The sequence below is a fragment of the Sinohyriopsis cumingii genome, chromosome 16, assembly GCF_028554795.1.
Source record: "Sinohyriopsis cumingii isolate HCF-2022 chromosome 16, ASM2855479v2, whole genome shotgun sequence".
Lineage (NCBI taxonomy): Eukaryota > Metazoa > Mollusca > Bivalvia > Unionida > Unionidae > Sinohyriopsis > Sinohyriopsis cumingii.
Window position 1 is genome coordinate 25,114,080 of NC_142976.1, and position 26,723 is coordinate 25,140,802.

At 35.8% G+C, this 26,723-nt stretch overlaps 1 protein-coding gene across 5 annotated transcripts; it reads right to left on the reverse strand.

Moving 5' to 3' along the window:
- Positions 1 to 288: 288 nt before the first annotated feature.
- Positions 289 to 25,980, reverse strand: LOC149780089 (uncharacterized). Of its 5 annotated transcripts, none has more exons than XM_089936312.1 (6): positions 25,842 to 25,980; positions 25,446 to 25,619; positions 24,710 to 24,796; positions 20,012 to 20,146; positions 2,715 to 2,776; positions 289 to 559 (listed from the first exon to the last, which is right to left on the reverse strand). In XM_089936312.1, exons 2-6 carry the CDS (start codon positions 25,600 to 25,602, stop codon positions 476 to 478), a joined length of 525 nt encoding a protein of 174 aa, XP_089792438.1. In that variant the 5' UTR covers positions 25,603 to 25,619; positions 25,842 to 25,980; the 3' UTR covers positions 289 to 475. The 5 variants fall into 5 exon arrangements, with proteins under 5 accessions (XP_089792438.1, XP_089792439.1, XP_089792441.1 ...); XM_089936313.1 differs by lacking the exon at positions 25,842 to 25,980 and adding an exon at positions 25,707 to 25,830; XM_089936315.1 differs by lacking the exon at positions 20,012 to 20,146.
- Positions 25,981 to 26,723: the final 743 nt, after the last annotated feature.

The following is a 26,723-nucleotide window of genomic DNA, read 5'->3' on the forward strand; positions in this document are numbered from 1 at the left end:
ATTATTCCCTACTAGAGTATAGTTGCCGAGTATATTATAAACCAGGGTGGTGTTTCAACATTATGATACCTGATATTTGTACGTATTATTTAAACTGCTCTCATTCAGATCTTATCATTCATCATTAACGATACCTTCTGATCAAGTTTAAACTTTTCTTCTCAGTTTGCGCTAAAGTTTAATACCTGTTTACTTAAAATATATTACAAACCTGACGATTATTTCTATTTCATACTGACAAATAACTTCTCAAACTTTAACTTAACAAAATGACACACACACATGTCGTGGATAGAAAATATATTTATTGAAAGTATTACAATATTCTGTTGTCAAGTTTCGCTGATATGAAACTTACTGAGACCATTATAGCATTTATGTATGCTTAGTTTCGCTAAGATATCAAATGGGTGAACACTATATACGTCTTTTTAGTAAAGATTACATCGTCATTTGAACCTGATTATTTCTGTAACTACAGTAAATTTGCCTCAAGTGTGCCACAAAGCAAACTTTCTCCATCGTCATTTTGAATTGTAAGCTTCACCTTGATAGTCCCCTGTAAAACGACAAAATAAAATTAAATCTAGGATAGAAATATAACCATTGAAAACATCCAATGTAATCTACAGACATGATAGGTCTTCAACTATGTAACAGAAGAAAGCGAAATCAGCATGTTTGGCAAAATCAACAATTTAGTTCCCATGAGAACAAACTGAAAATTCGAACGACACAATCTGTCACATGTCCAAGAATATAAAATGATCCGAATGAATTCCAACAGTCTTTAATGTTCTAATATGCAAATAGTCATGATACACTAATAAGGCTTTCCAGAATGTCCTTGAATGAATTCACAAAAATCCTAGGTAATGTATTAAGTCAAAGAACACTTTGGTAACTCTGATAACAAACGAATTCCAGAGACTGATCTTGAGATAGGAAGGAATTATTTGTTTATCAAGTCCCTGTATATACAGATTTTCACTACAACTCAATAGAATATTCTGAAAACCTTATAATTTGAATGGAAAATGTAACTAACTCGTAAAAAAAAGATGCATTGAACTCAACTTTTAGTAAACATCTTTTTAACTACTTGAAAATTCATGGACAAAAGTCAGGTATGCAAAACCTCCATCCACATCACTCAATCATGGACATAAGTGAAGCACACAATATAAATTATATATACATAACAAGGATACCTTATCGTTTAATTATTAAGTTCGAGAAAAAAAAATCAGCAGAAAGAAGAAGGTATTAAGAATGATCGAAAGGTCCTTTTTTTCTATCACTAAAATAGCTTGATAACACCCAATCAATGATATATCCATACTTGCGCTATTGAATAAAAGGAGATCTTAAAGATTGGAGGGCATGAACGGCGTTTGGGGGTGGCAAGTGGGGCGACTTCCCCAGGCCCCGCACTTTAGGCCTTAAAGTCGTCCTCATGTGTTTGTCAAGCTATATTCTCCGGAAAATTGAAAACGCTGGTACAGTTATGACCAAGACGTCGACGTTCAGAGTACACTTGCAATTAAGCAAATTATTGTTCTTCGTGTCTTCATGTTATTTGAAAAATGACAACAATAATCAGTTTATTAGGCCAAAAACTAAATTCGTGCGCCAAATCGCGAAAGTTGATCTAGTCTAGACATAATCAATGTCTGCAGCAGCATACCAATCGAGATACAAATACTCTGGCTCCGCACGGTCATGGTCGGCCCTAGGCCCCGCGTACTCCTAACACCACCGCTGTTGGAGGGTTTAGATTGATATTCAGCAACACGGGAGCAAATACATTATAGTTAGTGATGTGGCAATTAGAATGGAATACCTTGCCCAATTACACACCACGATAACCGACCCTGGCTGATCAAATGGTCGGATTTAAACCCGTATCTGTTCTGTCGCAAGACCGGCACGCTAACCACTAAGTCACTGCGGTTTCTGTATCCATATAATGAAAAGCGACTTGGGTTATATATATACATATATATATATATATATATATATATATATATATATATATATATATATATATATATATATATATATATATATATATATATATATATATATATATATATTTCTTTAATTTTACTCAGTCCCTCACAAAGACTTTGCATCTGGAACACACTTACGAGGAATAACAATCGACAGTGAACATTTTTTTATAGAACTTTTGAAAAGTACTGTAATATTTTGTAGGTATAATAGTCCGTTTAAAGAAAATCTCCCGTTGACAGTCTTAAAGCAATTGGATGTTGGAATACCAAGCTAGATTCATAATTTTTTTTATCAAATCAGACACACTTTGTATATGGTCTCTGCAGCTGCAATCCTTGCTAAAAGATCTGGAATCAACCATTACCTCGACAGTTGGGTAAAAGATGGCTTGCTGATCCAGGAATCCGTACATTTCCAGTCTGTGCATAAATCATATATTATTTGACTAAAAAGGGCTTTAAGAGGAAAAAAACACCGTTCGAATGAGAACCACCGTGCTTCCCCTAGTCCTAAAATTAATTAGTGCCTAATTATAATTTGCCATTATACAAAAACCTTATGTATCTCAAATTACGAAGTTTTTGGTACTTTTGTTGTTGCTGACAGCTTAACAAAACAACGATATATTTTCTTGCAACCAGTGGTGCATATCCGTGTCTTTGTCTGTGTCTCTGTGCAATAACTCAATCGTAACTAACCTTGAAATTCTTGAAACGGATGACATCTCTGTAGACCACTTTGTAGTTGACAATACCGAACTCTACAAAAAATAAAAATATGATCCAAAATATTCTTCATTAAACATCTTAAAATTTAATTACTTTAATTAAAACGGCAAAGGTAACGAATCATTCCCAATTTTGTAAACGTTCATAAGCTATGCATCATATTTTCCAGTCGTAAAGCTGATACTTAATCATGTATTGATTTTTCTTTTGATTTTCTCGTAAAAAAGAACTCCGCATTCATCGCCTCCTACAATAGGTCGTGTTTCCTGTCATGGAATCCGTTCTTGTAGTGTTTGATTATTATTGTTGCTGTTGTTACTACTACACTACTGTGGTAACACCTGTCATAATTAATTGACAGCTAAACAAAGAAACCAGTGGGTTTCTAATTTAATCTCGTACAGAGGGAGACATATCAAAGACATTTATCTATGTATAAGAGGGATCAATTTGATTAAATTCGAGATCTGCTTATAATTGTTAGATTTGAAGTCTCCGATAAAGGTTCATGTTCTACGGACCTCTGGAATTTTCCAGTCCACTTATTTCTAGTATCCTATTAGAAACGGCGCTTCACTTCGTGTTAGGGAGAGTTATTGTTAGAATTGAGATATTACAAATGAAGTTTTCATAACTGTGGAAACTGTATATTGATTGGCGAATCGAAAGGTCAACAAAACTTGACCTCGTATATATGTCCGTCATATTTCTGTTACGTCGGAGATCTCGATTTTGATGAGATTTAACTATGGTCGTAATCGTTATTCTGTTTCCTTATACAGATGACAAACTCGTGGAGAGTTTCGTCTCGGTTTTTAAGCAGCTGAACGAGTACCAAAATGATAACATGATGAACACATTTACCCCATAGTCTAACGATCTACTCATGTAATTGGCATTCCAAAACCATTATTTTAAAACATTGAAGTATGACATATAATACTGCTACAAGTCAGGGATATTTGCTTGACGAGCGGTGTCAAACCCTGGCGCGATTCCGCTAGAAGTCATAGTTTACCCCAAATTTCCAAAGACTTCTATACAACTTCAGTTGTAAATTAGAAAGCCCGACGTGTCCATTCTATATATCAATTTTACTCTAATCAGTGCAAAACCACGGATCTCACAACTTGCCAAATATCTATCAACCGCACATCTGCATGGTTTCTCTTCATCAGGTTTCCGTACCGCCAGCAGTTCATGCCGTTGAAATTATACGACTATCATCTAGCACAGGGAACTATTTAAACTACGCCACCTTAGGCCAGTCAATTCATGGTTTCGAGGCACATTTCGCCAGTAAAACTACATCACATTTGCCACCATAGCGACATAAACGGTGTCTGCTAAGTCCCATCTTGTTGATTCCATTATGTAATTTACCAGCTTCCTACTTCAGTCACACCACCAATGTACACCGCTAGATTTTAATAGGGACTATGGTACGACATGCGGCTCTGACCCGAATTCACCACTAATTGACCGTGGCATCATGGAAACTCACTAACACTTCACTTCACGACGTTTAGCAGCAGAGAGGGCGATCAGACCACTTTAGGGAATGGTCACCCTTGTTTTTAGAAAAAAAAAATAGTGACCCTTCATAGAGGTCAATACCACGTCTACGATTATTGTTTCTCCCAAACAGAATTGTAGACGGGCCCTCTCTGCTGCTATGTTATTCTGAATAATTTTGGGAATCTTCATCTGAATCCTGGGAATTTGTTCTATGTTTCAAGTAATATTCAAGTTCTGATAGTGGTTTTTCTATTTTTGGATTTATGTTCTTTCTTTTTCTGTAATATATCATCAAACTTCTGTATCGATCTCCAACGCAATTTTTGCAGATCTGATATAATCCTCTAACGCCGTTGTCACAACCAACACAGCTTCGTGGACCAGCATGAGGGTTTTTCTTTATAAGATAATTATGTTTTTTGCAATATTCCCCACGGCACCTTTTGTTGCATTTATTTGTTGTTCCTTGATGCAGCCACGCACAATTGTTCATTATATTAATTATATCTTTTTAATTAAATTTACACCCCTTCTGCTGATATCAATTAAAAAATTGTTATATTAAAAAAAAATGGTATATCCAGAATCTCATACTGCAAGAATAGCACGAGAACGATTAGAAGCAATTAAAAAATTTCTTCCTGTCAGAGACTCATTTAGAAAAAATCTGCAAGCGCAGCAAGAAGCACAAGTTGAGTACGAAGAGGACACTAAAAACTGTTTAAACCCGTCACTGCAGCTACTGAACAAGTTGCAACTGTCATCAAAGAAGATCTTCTTCCGGTATCAAAACAAACAGCAGAACAAGCTGAAAAAAATAGCAAGAAGAACTAAACAAACAAAGAAGATTTTACGAGATCTTCCAATTGATATAGCTGCGGCTCAGCCTCCACCTGTCGGCGAAGAAATACTTGAAAGTATTGGAAAACTTCTTACTGAAGTCACCGGTGCCAAGAAAGAACAGTAAAAGGAAATATAAAATTAATTGCAAAATTCAAAGAAGGGGTTGTCGAAGAAATTAGAAATACTGAAAGAGAAAAATTACCCGAAAAAATATTAGGTTATATATCTGACAAATCTGGTATTTTAAAAACCCCTTATGAAAAAACAAAAAATGATGATTTTATTAAATGGATATATCATGTATATGCAAATAAAAAACGGGTTGAAGGTGGTGATTCGGAATATGGAAAACTTTATGAAGAAGTAGAAATACTTCATAGAGAGAGAGACTGAAACAACTAGAACAAGAAGAATTCTCCCAGTATCAGCTTCCTCCACCTCTGCAACAAATATAACAACAGCAATCTTCTTCGCCGCAGCAAAGGTTGAAGTCGGAACTTAAAAGGTCTGAAGAGCTACTTAAAAAATCAGCAGATAAAAGATCACCCTTAAAATTATTTAAGAAAACAGTAGAAGAAGAAGTAACTGAAAGTGGTCTGGGAAATAATTTTATTTGTCCTGATAATATCATTAATGACTTGTCACGGTTAGAGGTTCTCATAGGGGGAAAACGAGCTGGAAATAATTCACCAGAAATAATTAATGAAGCAGCTGATATTTGTCGGCGATTATTTCAAGGTGGTATCATGGATATCGGAGTTTACCGAGAACTTATCGATGAACTTGTTGATGACTAGTTGTTAAATAAATGGTAAATTAAAAAAGATGATCATACATAATAATCATCGTAAACCCGTACAGGTCAGAGTGGTGAACTCACGATTACCAATCTATAAAGCTACTTACGGAGATGGACTTGGTGATGCTATTCAGGGATTATTCACAAGGATGGCTCCAAAAGTAGCACCTGTTGCAAAACAATTATCGATGAAAGCTATTGATATTGTTCGTGATAAAGCCGCTGGAGCAATTGTCAATGTTGCTGGTAAGGCGTTTTCGGCAATCAAAGAAAGACTAGCACGATTATTGCGACGAAAACAACAACCGGTAAAATTACCAAGTACTGAAATTATGCCCGCAGACGTAAGTAAAATAATAAATCAGGCTGCAAATAATAAACTAGCGGAATTATCTGAAGAGGCAGAAAGAAATATAACATCAAATTTGATAGCAGATCAAGGACTTGGTGAACAAAGGAATAATATTTCAAGTTTGATATCAGAAAGTGGAACTTCCCGAACGCGATAATCAACATGTTAAACGAAAATAATTATAATAAAATGTTCAAGCGTGAATCAGACACAGCATTTGATATGGAGGCACCTGTCCTTAAAGATGAATCGGTACGTGATTATCAGTTTTATTCTTATGAAGCACGAATACCAGATCAACGTGAAAGAATTGAACTACAAGTTCATGACACAAGTAGATACTTTTTACCCGCTGAGGCTTTTCTTGAGGTAGAAGGTACAATTGTGAAATTGGATGATACTAATTACTTAGATGTAGTAAAAATTGGTTTTGTCAACAACAGGATCATGGCACTGTTTGATAGCGCCACTTATATGATCGATGGAAAAAATATCGAATCGATTAAGAAAGATGTAGACGTTGCTACAACAATAATAGGATTAGCAAGATATTCTGATGATTATACAAGATCAGCAGGTCCTACAATGATGTTTGTGAAAGATAATACTAATCTCCCCAACGATAATCCGTATAATATAAGACGACCAAGAACTTTTGCCGATGATGCTGCTGCTGCTGTGTGGCCAGTGGTTCATGGTTCTAACACAGATTTCAACTTGGGATTTGCAGCGCGTAAAAGTATGTTGCTAGGAGCTAATAGAAGATTCTCATGTGCAATTCCACTATCGCATATTTTTGGATTTTGCAGAAATTTTAGAAAGGTTATTTTTGGAGCTAGACACACGGTTGTTCTTGTAAGAAAGGGTGATGATAACGATGCTCTGTGGAGACCTGCTGGTGATGCTGGTAAAGTAGTACTATCGAAACTTTCACTGTGGATGCCGGTAATGACTCCAACGATCGCAGTGGAACAAAACTTAATTTCTTTCATGGATGCTGGTGGTAAATCCTTATTGTCATGGTTAACAACAAGCACAAATAGTATGCAAACTAACGTTAACGGTCAGTTTACATGGCATATAGCATCACAACAGAGTGTTTCTGCACCGCGACATATTTTTATTGCGTTTCAGGAAACTAATCGATTAAACTCACAAACTCACTCTCATATGATATTTGACAAACTAGGTATCATAGATTTTTCTTTACGGATAAACGTACAACAAGAACCAACAGAGAATATACAACTAAATTATGAGCAGAATCATATAGGACGTGCATATCATCGTTTGATGTCATTTATGGGACGTGATCAAAATGTTGATACTGGATTGCAAATATCGCAGCATGATTTCAGAACTTTGTATCCGATTTATTATTTTTCATTAGAACATCTTGATCTATCAAAACAATCTGTCGTTGATATACATCTTAATGCAACATTGAATACAGGTGGTGTTGATTATAGGGCAATCGCGGTCATACTTAGCGATAAAGCCATGTTACTTGAAAGTGGTAGTGGTCGAATGAGAGTCGTTGATGCACCAGTGGAAAATCTTTAATTATTCAGAAAAATATTATTTATATAAAAATGTCGTATGGTCATGTTAATGTTACTCTGACTCCTGGTCAGGTCAAAAAACTTCAATCAAAAACCACCAGCAAATGTGGAAATAACATATCACTAAAACGAGATCAGATGGGTGGTGGTCCAAACAAATTATCGTTGACAAATAATCAGATTAAACATTTCAATAAAGCCCTAGAATCAAAACCCGGAGTTCAATTACATCTTTCTCCGAGCGCCATCAAGGACATGGTTAAAATAGGTGGTATATTTCCACTTCTCGCGGCTATACCAGCATTAATAGCTGCTGCTGCTCCAGCCGTAGCAAAAGCAGCCGCGTTAGGTGCTGTTGGAACAGCTGCTGGAATGGCTGTAAAGAAAGCAACTGGAAATGGATACAAAAAAGGGACGCGGCCTAAGATTACCGGGATCTCGCTGGGGAAGAGGTCTGATGCTTCCACGTTAGATACTCCAGCATCAAATTTTGATTTACTTAATGCTGCTAAAAAAATTAAAAATAAAAGCCTTTAGAGGTGTTTTTATGCGAGATCAATTACCAAAACAACCGCATAAACTCGAAACAGGTATTATTAATCTAGACTCGAGTTCAGGTCCCGGTACTCATTGGGTATCATACGCGGTTGATCCACGTGGAATCGTTTATTTTGATTCGTACGGGTTAGCTCCACCTGTTGAATTTATCAAGTATGTTGCACCACTTCACGCAAGAACCTCTGGTTGTAAAGTTTGGTATTCAACGCTACCCACACAAACAATGACAGATCCGCCAATATGTGGCCGTGAGGTAATTAATGTACTTAACGCTATATCAAAATCATCCAAACCGCCACATAAAGTTGTGCATGATTATACAAGCAACCGATTCGTTGCGCGTAAAGCGTTTTAAACAGATCTTTAGATTATAATGGTTGATATTTACGGAAGAAGATCTTCTACCAGTAAGAAAATAAAATCCGACGTTGATCTGTCGAAGTATGCGACTAAAGATGAACTTGCTGATATCATGAATCTTACTGGAGTTGACCCAGATGAGGTTGTTATTTTTCAAGATCGATATGGTAAACTAAAAACGAGCAATATCAGATGGAATGATTTAGTTCGACGAGTACTCGGTGTAGTTACAGATAATATTCCTGTGTTTACTGACGGTGGTAGAATCAGAGATTCAAGTGTATCATTTACAACCATCAGAGATGAAATTGCAAGAAACTTTGCTAATCGCGTGAAAAATACCGGTAACACAATGACAGGTGAACTTAGCATGAACGGGAACAAAATAGTAGTTTTAAGACATCCAACATCCGACGAAGACGCAGCAACAAAAAAATACGTCTACACCGTAGATGGTAAACTATCCACGTTGCGGGCTGAGTATGACGTTCACGTAGGCGCGTTTACAAGATTTCGAAGAAATCATCAAAAAACCGATGAATGTATGGATAAATTCTTCGGCACTCCGCACTCCGTTGACATGAAACTTTCTGATATCAAGACGAACATCGACACAACTAAAAAAACAATTGAAGACATCGTAGCGGAGATTCCTGAGATCGTTAATAAAACCAATTTGATTAAAATTCCAGCCGGAATAACTCCTGGGCATATCACAAACATCGTATACACAGTATCATCGGGATTCGCAACATGGTCGCAGAAAAATAAAACCATCAAATATACCGCAACAGTCACTGGCGTGTACAGGTTGTCTGTGTTCAGTGCTGCAAAATTTGAAATATTTACAACGTTTCCATGGCGTCATTCAACTGATAGGTTTTCCGGGGTTGTATCTGTTATATTAAATAGCGGAACCGAAGAAATATTTATCCTGGAAGCAGACGATAAGAAATTAACCCCAGCATCTTACTGGTGGTGTTTGGAATTTGTAGCTGAAACACCTCAATTGGTAACTGCATAAAAATATATGGACGGTGCACAGTACAGATACAATCAAGTGCGTGAATGGCAGGCGGCGCTAAAAGATCAAGTCGAACAACATACAGTAAAAGTAAAAAAATATCGACGACGATTAGTTATCGTTGATGTGATTGTTTATTCAGTATCCGCTGTTGTTGCTGAAGCAGGTGTTATATTATCAGCGGTGACAATGATGGCACCAGTAGCCGTAACTATTTGTATTTCAGCAGCAACAACGATTGCAGGTGTGTTCAATATCATCACAAAAAAATATGTACTTGCATGAATGAAAAATTATCCGATTACATGATAAGATTGCATACAGCGACGGTCGCATACTCGAAGTTATCCTCGTTGTTATCAGCGAGTCTCAGTGATGGAATTATATCTGATTTCGAGTTTTCAATGATGACTAAAATATATGACGAAGGTATCGGTATTAAAGATACAAGTACTAATAATGACAGAATTACTCCAGCAGATCGTGACTAACACAACTCCGTCAAAGATAACGATGATCTCGGTAAGTTCAACTAATCCTGAATTTAGCATTAACTTTCCTACTGCAATTCCAGTAAAGGAAATTGCACTAGCGCAATTACGAGTATATTACAGCTGGCCAAATATCAGATCAAAATCATTTCATGGTACACCAGCAAATAATTTGCTTGTATTTGCTAACAAGAACAAACCAGATGGTAATCCTGACTGGATAGATGTTGGAATACCCACTGGCAGTTATGAGATCGAACAAATCAATGAGGAATTTCAACGTAGAATAAAATCAATAACCGGAAAAGAAACAAAAATATCAATTAAGTCAATACAACTATACTCAGAAATAAAAAGGATATTTGGAATTTAGGGAGAAGGAAATTAGAAGAATTTAGTAAGTTCATTAAAAACAGTTTTTGGAGAGATGTAATTTTGGCAGTATCTAAATGGAAAGAAGAACCACAAAGTCCTAACGAGTATCTATCCATGAGTATTTTAAATTTTGTCCCCCCTAAAATGATTGATCAATGCTTTGGTCGTTACCCGCTGACATAATTTTTCTTAAGTATTTTATGCGGGTACTGATTGTTTTTTTGTTTCGTTTCGTACTCGCTGGATAATCCCGATCTGACCTTTTCTACTGCGACAGAAAGAGGAATAAATTCATTTACTTGATCATCGCTCACCATAGCCAGTGACTGAAACATAGCTGCCTGAATCCGCTTTATGAACTTATATTGAGATGATAGAACATACTTATTTTCATTTTTAATTTCTTCTAACGTTTCAAAATCAGATATTATTTTTTCAGGATTTAGTTCATCAGATATATTCATTCCGTTTTCTTCTTGTTTTTTAATAGCAGAAATAATGTCTTTGATATTTTCATGGTTCATTATATAATACATAAATTTTTAAAATAAAAAAAATTTATCCCTATAGAACCCCTATCGAGTGGTTAGCGAGTTCGTCGGGATGTTTCAAGAACGGCACAACATATACAATGAATGAAGAGCCCCTATTCGAGTGTCTTAGCGAGCTCAGATTATGGATGACGAGCCCCTATTCGAGTGTATTAGCGAGCTCAGATCATATGTAATGAATGAAGGACGGCACAAACATATATTATGAAATGAACTTGTATTCGAGTTTTTTAGCAAGTTCATTAGGTATGAAATGAAATATATACAATGAATGAATGAACTGAAATAAATGAATGAATGAAATCAATGAAGGACGGCACAAACATATACGCTCAGCAAAACCCCACCCACAATAATCAAGCCCATGGGTGATACGCAAATATGTATCAACCACCAGTTGATATGTGGCTGAGTTTTGCTGAGCTTTTGCGGTGCCCCCAATTATTATAAAAATCGCAATTATGCGTAAACCACCAACCAGTTGTCAGCCATGGGGATTCGATCCTGGACCGCGAGCGTCACAGTCCAATACGATACCGATTGAGCTATCGAAGCTTCTTACAAACATGTTTCGGAAGTTAATATGTAGTTTCGGTACATATATTTACACTAAAACAACGGTTTCTGAATAATAATAGTTTCTACATTTAAATAACTATTTCTGCATTAAAATAACGGTTTCTGAATATATCTGTATTCAGAAACAGTTTCTGAATATATCTGTATTCAGAAACAATTCCTAAACAGACTGCAAATACAAACCTGCGAAATCAATAACAGGTCCTCTAAGTGGTATGAATACAGCGTGTTCCACCTGCATATCGATTTTGTACCATAACAACAGTTTCTAAGCTGCTTGTAAATGTAGCGTGTTTTGCCTGTGTATAACTACCTTGCGGATCAATAACAACGGTTCCAAGCAGATTGTAAATTGCCCTGATTTCTCGTAACAGATCCGCTATGTTGTTTGATGGGAATATTTAAAAACCATAAATATACTTCTATGAGTAATTTATATAGAGCTGATATATGACGTAAATGGTTAAATTGACTAATTACGACCATAAAAAATCAGAAATCTACAAATACAGAAGTGATCTCCCTTTCGTGAGTCAAAAATAAGTAATGTATGGAGGAAAAACTGTGACATAAATTTAAAAAATTAATTCAAGGTGGTGATGATAATTATTGATATCGGAAGGTGATTCTATGTTTACATTTTTTGAGAAAGCGGTTTTATATATATTTTCCGCGACAAATTGTACTGAAGGTGAATTAATATCAAAGTATTTCGCAGCTGAGTACATTGACTGAAATGTAATTTCTTCACCGGTTTCTATGTTTGTAGACTTTACTGCCCTTCTTACAATTGTTTTACATCTTCCAGTATTACCACATGCAGAGTTCACGCTCTGTGTGACAACTCGAAGGTTGGATAAACTATTATTTTGAGGATCCCAGTCAACATGATCGACCACAAGACCGTCTTTGATCAATCCGTTGAAACACTCGTACGTAAATCTATGACAGCGATAATGTTTCTTCCCAACAGTAAATATGAGATAACCAAAAATATTAATATAACCAACTGGTTTTTTCAACCTACAATTTCTAATCATGCCATTACGATCCGATTCATAGTTTGTTATAACAGGATGTGGGACAAATTTATTTTGCTCCATATATGCAACAATATTATTTGTTTGAATCATTGTTTGTCTGAAATCTTGATATATAATCCTCCACGGATTTTATAGCGTTTTCACCATTATTACTTTTTTGTCATAATATTTTTTAAGTTCTCTGAACCGTTTTCCACCGCACTTTCCACATAATCCTGTTTTTCCTCGCACTCCAATACCACATCGCAGACATGGTATTGGTCCTAGACTTCCTCGTCGTATACTTTGTAAGTGCATCCAGCAAAATTCACCTCTACAGGATTTACTGCATCGATTTACTGAACCGATCATGAACCATCTGCATTGAGACATTGTATATATGATATTCTTTATTTAAATATTTGTCTTAATTATATGAATGAGTTTGAGAGATTATCCCAAACTAGGCTTTCTAAATATAAATTCAACCTCGACAGATTATCTCCAGACTTACCAGTACAAGATTTGGTTGATCCGAAAAATAAAAGTTTGATCAATAAAATTCATGACGCCAAGAAAGAATTTTATACAGATGGTGCATCTCATACATGGTCAACGTTCAAGATTATACGCAATACTGTCAAGGACGTTACAATGAATGACAAACGAGCGGCAACTATCATTAACTACATCGCTGAGTATGAGGGCAATCAAAAATATTTCTTCAGAGTAAAATTTATTGTATTAACAGAAACAGGTAGTTGGATTATCCGTGACAAATATGATCCTGTCCTTGGTAATAATAAAATTGCCATATTAAGTAAAAATTCCAGACCGGGTCTGTTGACGGGTATTGACAAACCTTATTATGAGCGAGCGTATCCTGTAACAGCGGTTATTTATGGAATCTATGAGATAAATAAAAAAAACCAACGTTGATAAACTGACACCAATGAAATTTTCAAGGTTAAATTGTGTAGCCGAACGAGTAATAGAACACTTTACAAACGCGATGCGTGGAAACGGATTAACTGATTTAAGACGTGAAAAAATAAACTCGTGGGCTGATTCAGTTAAGGATACCGGTGCTACAATAAAAGATGTTGCTGAGTTAGGAAAAATATTAGAATTTCCAATGACCGTAGCAACAATAACGGGAGAAATACTGTACGAATCGAAATATAAATCGAAAGGAGCTTCAATAAATATTATTGATCATAACGCGCACGCATGGACCAGCGCAGTAACAATATTTCCACGTGATCGAACTATTAGATTTTACCCCTCAGATATGAGTACGCTTGATTTTATCAACGAAATAAGTAATAACGATCCTGTATCGGTATGGTTAGTTAAAAGTAATGAGGAAGGTGTATTTGATCAGTTTGTTAGACCAAACGGTGAAATATATCGAACAGAATTTCTCCATGACGAGATGAAAAATCTTGTGGAGAAGTTTTCAGACTGCAAGCACGTGGAAAATACTGACAAATTACTAACTAATTGCTTTACTGTTCCATCTGTTGCGGCTCATTTCGCTAGAGAAAAAAATTCATGGAAACCAACACGATTTGATTTACTCGAGGACGTACGCGCAAGTTGCGTCGAATACGGACACGGTGGATTATGGAATACCAAATATAATTACAATGATGTTATTTCGGTTGATATGGTTGCATGTTATCCGGGAAGTTTTCTAGGATACGGAGATTGTTCTGTGTATTTTAAAAGATTCGGTCACCTACAAACGAAATGACGCGAGTGGCAATTAATGGACCATTACCTGATTTTGATCTGACTGGATTCGCTTGTGTTGAATCATTCGAGCTTAAAGAAAATCTTCACAAGATTTGTTATGTTTGGTTTGGCAGACATTTATGTGAAAAACGTTGGGCGCCTATAGTTTTATTACGATATATGCTAGATTGTGCGGTACTGATATCGTTGGTTGTCAGTGAGGCAATTATATCATATCATGCACAGACCGAAGTTTGGTTGCCCATGTTAGATTCTATCAGTTTTGATGAAGTTATTAAGGAATTTAAGGAAAAATGTCCTGGCGTTTCCGAAGATGATATTATCAAAGAAGCTCCTAAAATTCTTGAGATTAAACTCAAAACCGCAAAAGATCTCGGTAGAAAAATTATAGGTAAATTTACTCAAGGTGGTGCATATGATCATAAAAGACATCACGCACGATTAATTCTAGATGATGCCGAGTACGATTTTATAATCGCTGATACAACAGCGAGAAATATATTTGTAAATCGAGAAAGTGTTTATTTATCCGACGGAACAAAATTGGGTACGATCGTTAGTTACATAAATGATATCTCCCCACAGTATACTCATCTAAGATCTTCCATGTTGGCTTATGTTTCTATAAATTTATTATCGATGATTAATAGATTTCCTGAGACCGCAGTCAGAGTCGCAACAGATTCGTCTCATATTTCGAGTAAATATTTAGAGTCTGTTATGAAATTTACAAGTAATGATGAACGATGGAGTTCATGGAGAATAAAAAAGGAAATATTACACAATTATACAGAATCAGCAGATGTTCCGATGAGACATTTTTATCGTAAGGGTAATAAAATATCAGAAATGTCGAAAGCGCCATCGTTGAGTGATCCAATAACTAGATATAAGACAGTATATCTCAATGGACCTGGTGGATGCGGCAAAACGACTCGAGCGATTAATGTTTTTAGAAATTCAGATATGATCGTGCTGACACCCACACATAGACTTGCACGGTAATGAAACAACGGCAAGTACAATCGTGTACGTATCATAGTTTCTTTCGGTGGCGCGGAGATACATGGACTCCTGAACGAATGGGAGAAAAATATATACCTAAAATAATTATTTGGGACGAGATCTGCACGGTGTCATTGGATACATTAAAAATGTTTCTTGATTGGTTGCTGACGAAAAATACCGCTATAATAATGTGTGGCGATCATGGTCAACCGCCGCCTTTTGTTGGACCATCTCCACATGATTGGTTAAAAAATTTCGTTGATTATTACGAAGACATAGATGATGATCATAGAGCTCTCGATGAAGATTTAAAGGAATTTTAAAAATTAATCAGATTACAATCAAACAAAATTCAGTGTGAAATAATACGCGGAGTAATCTCAGAGACCTCAATGAGTAATTTTTTAAATTTATGGAGACCCAACGATTTGATAGCAGCAAGCAGAAAAATAATCAGAGACGATTTACAACAGCAGTTATGTCAGCTGCATAAAGAAAAATATTCAGAATTACCCGTACCGTTGTGTTATAGACCATCAGATACACGAAAACAGAATATCAATGTTGATATTCCAGGACAGACTGAGAAGCAAAATCTCGTATTAAATGATATGGTCGCTGTTGATATCAGTGTGGTCGAAGATGCATTACGCGCTGACAAATCTCCATGGGTGTTGGGATACGCTATGACGATCCACTCGTCTCAGGGATTAACTATTTCTGATACACGAGTCTGGATTGTAGACGATCGTATCGAGTGGTCAAATTTAGTCTATTTAGCGGTATCGAGGGTGAGAAAAATATCTCAATTACGGAGAATTATAATTCCTGAAATCGTTGATAAATTTAACATCATCGATGATGATATAATAAGAAAAAAATTAATCGGATACAACAATCTGTTAAAAAAACATAAACGCGACTTTGATCTTGATGTTGAATTTATTATTGAGCTAAAACAGCAGCAGAATAATCATTGCGCAAGTTGCAATTGTATAATGCTGTGAAGGTATTCGAATAATGATTCAAGACAATTTACCGTAGACAGAAAAAATAATAGTCGCGGTCATACACGAGAAAATACCATGTTGACCTGTCTTGAGTGTAATCGACGTAGAGGCGCTAGTTAAGTGATCGCGATGGTAATTGTGTATCCTCGGGAATTACTTGTAATTGTTCACGTGTAAATCCACGCTGAGGAGCAGCCGAATCTAATCTGTAGATTGCAGGTCTACCTGAGGATCTTGTCACGGTGGATATTTTGTGTGTGGTAACACTCCAAATAGGATCAGTCGCTCTCGCTTTACCACCTTCAAGTTCACCCGTTTCATATAAATATCTAACTGTAACATCACCCAGTATTTTTTGTTTTTCAATATTCTTTCGTTGTAATGGTATATTTTTTTGTTGTAATTGCATTAATGGGTTTCATGTTGGTTGTTCGTGTAATCTCATTGTTTAATGCAGCTATCACGCTTGGTAATTTTGCAACCCATTCGCGAGATCTTTTATCTTGAATAAATTCCTTAGCGTATTGATATCCAAATAACCGCTCAGCAAGTGTTCGATTAAATCGCTCAACAATTGCCTGATCACGGTGAATTGCAGTATGACCTCGTCGTATTTTGGTATTATGTTGTTTCATCAACGATGATACTGGACCAAGAAACTCCATACCAGGATCAACCTGTAGTAGCTGTGGCCATCGCAGACCACCTTGTGGTCCGGGTCCTCGTTGATAAATTCGTTCAAACGCATCGGCTACTTCATATGCTGTTTTCGTTGATAGCGGCTCTGCCTCTTTATATCTACTTGCAACATCAACTACAGTTAACGCGTATTTATGTTTTTCTGCGTACAGTATCATATGGTAAAAACAGAATATCTGCTTGATGAACTTCATTAGGAACACTAACATCGAAATACGCATACTGAATTCGTTTCGGTGGTGGTAGATAAATTTGCCATATTGCCTGTTTGGATAACCACGCTTTAGCAGTAGAATATTTAACCGCTGCTGCATCAGCAAGTTTACCTATTGCTGCTTTACCTTTCCAGTATCCTCTTGGTGAATAATAAATTAATTCCATTATATATTACCAGACCCAAACGCTAATTTACCTTTCATCGCGGATCTTACTAACCAATTAGCTAATGATTCTCTAATATTTTTATTTTTTATAGAATTTAATACATGAATTAATTTCAGATCTGCAATATGCCTGTCTTGTAGATTTTTACTCTTATACGCAACATCATGAACATGACAAGCTTTATCAATAGCGTTTACTGGTTCCTCGCCTGGTTTTGGTTGATCTTGATTATCAAGTCTGATATTAAGTCGAGTACCAGGACCGCAATAATTATATCCTGGTAGATGTTTTTCTCCTGAGTATTTAGCCCATGGAGTACCTGGAAACTTTGACATCAAATTAGCAATATCACCACCGCGTTTATTAGATAAAAACGAAAATTTCTTTCTACCGCACACAGAACATTTTCCACCATACGCTATTTTTTTATTTTTTGTTATAACTGTAGCTAAATCAGTAGTTGGAGTTTTAACTCTACAGCGCAAGCAATATAAATTCATGTTATAAAATATATGGATATAATTGGTTTCTCAGCGACAAGAAAACGAGAACCTGTTAAGCATCATCCTGCGCTACCGAATTCCATCAGAATGATTATCATAGGACCATCTGGATCGGGTAAGACGCAGTTATTACTTAATCTGATAATGAGATGGTTGAAATGGGATAAATTATATTTAGTAGCACCATCCGTTGATGATCAACGATGTTATGATGTACTTAAAGATTTCAATGAAAACGCAAGATTACTGGACGAAGATAATGATGTTATAGAGTTTATAACAGATATTGATGAAGCACCGTCCGTTGATGTTTTAGACGGATTTATTAATAATTTAGTTGTGTATGATGATGTGATGCTAGATAAACAATCAAATCCAGCCAGAATATTTTCTCGCGGCAGACATAAAAATACAGATGTGATCTATGTTACTCAACGATATACACAAATACCAAAAGTGATCAGGGACAATTGTAATATTTTAGTTGTGTTCAATGGCGTAGACACACACACGCTGCGAAATATTCGTCAAACTTGGTGCAGCGGTGACATGGATATAATTAAATTCAGAAATTTCTTCTCACGAGCGCAAACTGCTCCGCATGGATTTATAACAATAAATTTGCACGATCCTAGAACAAGATATCGTGTAGGTCTTGATAAAATATTTGGATAACAGGGGTGATGATAAAATTAAACTTAATTAAAAAGATGTCATTAATATAATGAACAATTGTGCGTGGCTGCGTCAAGAAACAACAAATAAATGCAACAAAAGGTGCCGTGGAGAATATTGCGAAAAACATAATTATCTTATAAAGAAAAACCCTCATAATGGTCCACGAAGTTGTGTTGGTTGTGACAACGGCGTTAGAGGATTATATCAGATTTGCAAAAATTGCGTTGGAGATCGATACAGAAGTTTGATGATATATTACAGAAAAAGAAAGAACATAAATCCAAAAATAGAAAAACCACCATCAGAACTTGAATATTACTTGAAACATAGAACAAATTCCCAGGATTCAGATGAAGATTCCCAAGATTATTCAGAATAACATAGCAGCAGAGAGGGCTCGTCTACAATTCTGTTTGGGACAAACAATACTCGTACACGTCGTATTGACCTCTATGAAGGGTCACTATTTTTTTTGGGGTCTAGAAACAAGGGTGACCATTCCCTAAAGTGGTCTGATCGCCCTCTCTGCTGCTTGTTTGCTCCTAGTAACTAGCTAATTATTTCGGGCGAAGGAATATTTCGATTACACCTAGTTGCAATAATCAAACAAGCATTCACACAAATCTAAGAATTCCTTAAAATGGGGCGCTATAACAAAATGTGTATACTACAAATTTATTAGAATACCAATCGTACATAAGAAGCAGACAAATAATACGCAATTGCAGGACATACATTATATGTTTAGCAGATGAATCAACGCACACATCATAGACACTGATCGAACATTTTTATATGAAGGTACTTCGGGATCTAATTTTTCATTCTACTTTGAATCCATGAAAACCGCGTCGACTGATTCACCAGGGTACTATTTGATAGCAGATCAGGATCCAGCGATTCATCTTACTTAAAAATCCATGCGAACAGCGATGACCCAGATTGACCAATATATTATCAGGGTCTGTACAGTTTGTAGTTGATTGCTTCTTATACCGGGTTAAATACGATAGATTAAATTTGTACAATAGAACGTAGAACACACGTACGTCTGCATAAAGACTAAGATTATCATGAACGAATGAAGGCGTTGTGTTCAACATGTAGAGGAGGAATTGCATAATATATAGCAAACAAACACAAACATACGAACAAACGGTATTACATAGATCTTGTAAATTATAATGTCTTACTTTCTTTCTCAACTGGGCAAGCTAAAGAAAATATCTTGAGTAAATCTTTTTGACACGTTATTTTCGTCGTCTTGCTGACATGGATAAAACTGTACTTTATGTCCACGGTAAATTCTCCACTAACAAATCGAGCAGCTGTTAAAAAATGGAATCAATCACTTTAAAAAATCTATTATTTTCTACAATGTTACTAATTATATATACGAAACTGTGCATGCATACATACATACATACATACATACATACATACATACATACATACATACATACATACATACATGCATGCATGCATGCATGCATGCATGCATACATACATACATACATACATACATACATACATGCATACATACATACATGCATACGTACATATATTAGGACAGAATTGTTTTAGTAAAAGTAATAAGATTGAAAATTCTCTAAATTGTATGTAAAGTTTAAAAGAATTCATTAAATTGTATTGAAAGTAACTTTCTATTAAAATACATTAAGATTAAATCCATTTATTTCAGTATTACAATTATATACTATTTAATAAAGATTGCGCCCTTATGAGCAAAAGGCAAAACTCTATACATTTCTCGTGTATCATAAGTCAGCAAACACTACACTCGCTAAGTTGTGTAAGTTGCTGAATTAGCGAATGCCTAAAATTCCTGACAAAGCTATAAGCTCCATGCGCTGACGTGGTAGAATTGTCTGTTTAATGACGTACATAGACCCAGATGACAGTCTGTAAGGAACGATGGAGCCTCACTTTGAGATTCTGGCGATAACACACGAACTAGACGTATGTCCATATTTGGCCATGTCCTAAGAAACTGGTATCAAAAGCATCAATCTGCGTACACGCTAGTTCATTCGTCAGAGACTCAAACAGGCTTGTGTCGTTACAGCACCCCTTACCTCCAGCAACGCCACATTCCCCAGATGTAGCCGTGTCTACACCATTATGAGTGACACATCTTTCAAGATAGCCCGGAACTCTTTCCCTCTCTCTCTCTCTCTCTCTCTCTCTCTCTCTCTCTCTCTCTCTCCATGAGCAAAGATGCTTCTTGACTGATGTTTAATTCCTTCTCATAGCAAGAAACGAGAAGAAGGTTATGAGAAATATCCTTTTCTATAACAAGAGGTGGAGAATCCGGGTATATCTGAGATTTATAGGTGTACATAAATTCCAACGCGAAAGGACGGTTCCTTCGCTTTCTTGTCAAACCTCTGTTTGGATGTGTGTTGCATTTGAACCTATTTTTAATTTTTGAATTAACTGATCTATTATGCATTACTGTGTTTGTTTCTGGACAGTCTCTCGTGGTGTAAGAGACACATCTAAAGGTAAATTCATTTCTTTCCCAAAGGCTATGTAATAAGGTGAGTAGTCCGTCGATTTAACTGCACAATTCATTCGGAATGCCATCATTATACTGGGTAATAGCGACGGCCAATCATCTTGGTGTTTACTACAGTATGCCCTTAGCGAATAACTAATGGTGCTATTCGAATGTTCACATACGGCGTTAGTTTGAGGGTGATATGAACTGGTATGGTGACGTGTTACTTGAAATAGTTCACAGAGTGCTAGGACAATTTGAGACATAAAGTTTCGTCCACGATCATTGACAAGTGCTCGCGGTGCACCATAACGTGTGAATATTTCATTGTACTAAACACTGGCGATTTCCATTGTTGTTTGAGAACGTAAGGGAAATGATTCACACCAATGTGACAAACTATCTGTCACCAATAAGACATACTGGTAACCTTCCTTACTTTTTGGCATGCACAAAATGTCCATGTGCCACCGAGAAAATACGTCTTCCGGAGGCAACGGGTGTAATGGGGCCTTTCGCGCATTTGTGTCTTGTTTAATGAGTTGACATTGAGAACATGATGTAATGTAGTCATACACATTGTGATACATTTTAGGCAAATAGTATTTTTGTTTGATAGCTTGATATGTTCTTTGATAACTTCATGCCTTTGATAAGATAGAAGAACGTCGTGTCTCAAATTTGTTGATCTGAGGAAGTTTTGTGTTTTGCTCGAGGCTGGAAAATATAATGTAAGACACCACTGATAAGTTCATACTGACTTGATTCATACGGAATAGCTTTTGCGCGACTAGAATTTTCTGGTAATATTCCTTGCTCTAAGTAAACATATATATCCTTGAAATCATGACACTCGCTCTGATATTGGGCGACATCTGGTAGTTCTGAAGAAGGATCACTAAGTGTGCTCTCATTTGTGTGTACTGCGGATAGGATTGAAGTATCTTCCTTATTGTAGTATAATGTCATTTCCGTTCATTATTTTGGAATAGTGTGAACAGCTGGTAAATATTGTTTGTGGGTGTAGTACGTCCACAGATATTAATACTGTATTGGCACGTACATGCATTGCCATTGGAGTGGGGTTGCTGAATTAGCGAATGCCTAAAATTCCTGTCTAAGCTATAAGCTCCATGCGCTGACATGGTAGAATTGTCTGTTTAATGACGCACATAGACCCAGATGACAGTCTGTAAGGAACGATGGAGCCTCACTTTGAGATTCTGGCGATAACACACGAACTAGACGTATGTCCATATTTGGCCATGTCCCAAGAAACTGGTATCAAAAGCGTAAATCCGCGGACACGCTAGTTCAGTCGTCAGAGACTCAAAGGGGCTTGTGTCGTTACAACATCCCGTACCTCCCGCAACGCCATATTCCCTAGATGTAACCGTATCTACACCGTTATGAGTGACACATCTTTCAAGAGAGCCCGGAATTCTCTCTGTCTCTCTTTCTCTCTCTCTCTCTCTCTCTCTCTCTCTCTCTCTCTCGCCATGAGCAAAGATATTTCTTGACTGATGATTAATTCCTTCTCATAGCTAGGAACGAGAAGAAGGTTATGAGAAAAACCCTTTTTCCATAGCACATACTTACAAACATATATTGTGGCTTGACACAGATTAAAAATGGTTAGAATTCAAGGATTTTTTTATCATAGGTAACAGAATGATTGCATGACTGCAAATGTCACATATACTTGGTAGCATAGGACCTACATCAAAGGGCAACACAATTCTATTACAAAAACAAGGATATATTTTTAAGAAGCAATGACAATGCCTAACTGACCTTTCACTTCTATTATACTGAATATTGAAAATATACCGATTATCATTCATAAACTAATAGATATATAGTAAAGTTATACAAGTATATTGTTCCTTTAAATGTTTCATGAGACACGTACTGTATTTCTATGTGGACTAACTGTATTTTTACATACCCACCCACCTCACATTAAGAATTTATTTAATTACTTGCTTGCTTTCCTACAATGGTTTTATTGTGTTAGACAGTGGTTACATCTCTGTTAAACAAGTTATTTGCATTTAACATCTTTTATCTAAAGCTCTTCAATCTTTTTTCCTTATGTTAATGTTTTTTATTGTTTGTTTTTTTTTAATTTTTATAACAGTTATTGTATTTTAGTGGCTTTGTTACTAATCCGATTGACAAAATGAGGTTCATCGTCTATTTGTTCTCTCAATGCTGTACTATTTTTTCAAATTATTATCCTCCAAAACCTCAAACATTTGACTATAATATGAGTATTTACAAATTGTCTGGTATAATTATCGTTTGATTTCATTGGCGAATTTAAAAAGTTCAATATTGAAGTTATTTGTGTTTAAATGAGTGTTTAATATAAACCTCTTATTGTTCTTTCATTGATTTCTCTTCCAGTGAATTCAAACCTATTTCGTAAAGAAACTTCATGATAATTCTGTTTATTGTTTTATGATATTTGCCTAACATGAAAAATGAATGGTACTCGATCCATGAATGTCCCTGTCTTTTCCATCTTTATCTTTTAAGCTTATATTTAATATGTTTATTGATCCTCCTTCGTAGTTGCTTGTAATGACTACTAGCAATGTAATAAATAAACTCACAGTGGAAAACATGTTTAGCATATTGAGACTCAATCAAACTTAATTAATATGTACTAGAGTACTTGTTTGCGTGATTGGGTTGATATTAGAAAATGCATACTTTATGAGGTCTCAAAAAATGCAAAAGTATTATGTAAAATTATTAGATTAATAACTGTAACTTTTGAATTTAAATTGTCTGCACTCAAATCCAACTCTTTCTTCATCATCGTCATTTCCGTTTCATGGCTGCTGAACCATCAGGAATTAAAACAGTCATTGTTTCTATTTTGTCTTTGATGTAATAAAATAAACTATCATGCTATTGATTGTTTACAATCTCTGTTATCAACTGGATTTTTTTAAAAACAAATTTCTTTTTCAGGATGTCTTTCAATTGTATTTTGGCCATTTGTATATAATAAATTATTTAACTTTGTTTCTTTTGTTATGATTCATCAATATGTTTCCCTCTTCCATAAACGTTCGATGCAAGGTTCTGCCTCAGCTCGAGTCAATACTGTCTGGCAGTGTCTTCTACTGTTTTGGATACTTTGTTCCTGACTGCATTCTTTACTTCCTTTTATCTGTTATACTCATTATCTATCAAATTAATTTCTTACTAGCTAATTTTTGTGTCAAAAGCATGTTATCAATGTTTAGTTAATAGCAAAAATTATAGTTTAATCGTGTTCTACATATTTTTAATAATAATAATAATAATAATAATAATAATAATAATAATAATAATAATTATAAAAGCAATAGCTTACGATTTGTGTAAGTTATGAAAAATGTCAATGAACCATGCGGATCAATGTCTTTGGGAACCCAGGAAAGACTATAGTTCGAACTGAGATCTGAAAGTAGAAAAATTTGTATAGTTTACATATTTCTGCTCGCAAATTTCGCACGAGTACTGCAAGAAAATCTTTTAGGAAAAAAAAGAGATCGAGAATATTGCAGCCTAGAAAAAGTAAAAGACATTACTTTATCGGTTAAAAAGAAAACATCACTCTTGTTCAAATATAAAAAATCCCACCCGTTTCCTGTGTCCGCTTCATGTGTCCGTTGCTTCCAATCTCAGGTTTCATAACCAGCTGAGAGGTATGCCTTTAAACATGTAGACAGCTCCGGTGGCCTAAGTTGATACTCTCTATATAAATTTGGAATAACATACCAAAATATGAGATTGAATAGTCCAATCACAATCTGGATATAAAAACATTACAAAGATGATTATTGTCCCAGCGATTGGTGACTTTGTTAACTGTGAGCCAAACATATATTTACAGTGTGTGTGTGTGTGTGTGTGTGTGCGTTTACATGCACCCACTTGCTCTTTAACCTGACGACCGGATCTACCTGCCTCGCCTACACATAGCTACGTAACTACTTAACACATAATGGCCAAAATATATATGCTAATTAGTTTGAATTTTAAAGAACAGTATTTTATTACATGTATAGTCAGATTAAAAGAGAGACAAATACAGGTGGTTTCCTTACTGCAATTTTTCATATAACCCATCTCTTGCCCATGCGATCCGAAATTAACTGCAGCCGATTCCAACGAAGGTTCGCCCAAAAAATCCAAGAAAGAGTCGTCTGTCGAGAATGACGTCGAGATAGTCTGACTGATCAGGAAAAGTAGGATAAGATTCATATCGGGAGATTACAGGTCTGCAAACAAAATAGGAATTATCATCAACATTCTCATCATCTATAAATGGCTTCTTATTTGTCCATGCATATCAAATAAGTACTCACAACATCCTTAAAGACTCCACTTTATACCGCTCCTTTCCACACAACGTAACTTGAAAGACTTAAAGAGAGACAGACGGACAAAGAGATAGTGAAAGACAGACTGACATATTGTGCTAGATGAAAAAAGAAAATTACCTGATGTCGTGTGAAAGGTGTATACTTTTATATCATGCTCTCTCTTTTTAAAGTTAATACCGTACGGTCACATATGTCATAAGCATTTATTTCCTTCTCGAAACAAAAAACAGCTTAAGGAACTTAAAGTGTATCGTCTCATTAACGAAACTTAGATATGGTGAGCAGTGTGTCAACATCACGATACAAGCTGAAAGAAAAATAAAATACATCATCCACTGAGGTGGCGCAGTGACGTATCAAACGTATTAAATGCAATCATTAGACTTATATAAAAAAATTCTGAATATGTTCTTATAACTATTTTGTTTATTTGTAGCTGCCATTAAATTTAATGTTGAAAGAAAGACAAAATAACGGTCGATATAATGTTTAGGCCGATAAATCAAGTCCCCAAACATGTGCTGTTACTGATGGATAGTTTTGAAGGCTGGTCTCGCCTATTCATTCAATCATACACTTTAGTGCAGCTATACTTGTTCGAACACATCAGTGTAAATTTTAGATGGCGATTTTTCTCGCTGATACTGAGTTATATGCAGAATATTTCCATGTCAAATCGGATGTCTTACAGCTTGTAAATCCACTTGGAATAACACAACCCTGCCTCCTGAGCCCTTCGTGGCTATGTCGTGGAAAAAACTTGGAATAAGCCTTTTCTGGAGAGATTTCACTTACCAAGTCGGAATTCCAAATTGCTGTGCTCTTTCTCAGTAAATTGTATGGAGAGGTTATCGGAGTGTTTTAAAGTCAAAGTTGATCAAGAAGCCTCTTCAGAGATTTTCATCAGGGTACAGGAATAATTTATGCCTCTCCCGATACAAATTAATAACATAAGATGCATGAACATGTCTATATTTTCCGACTTGGGAACATTTGTTT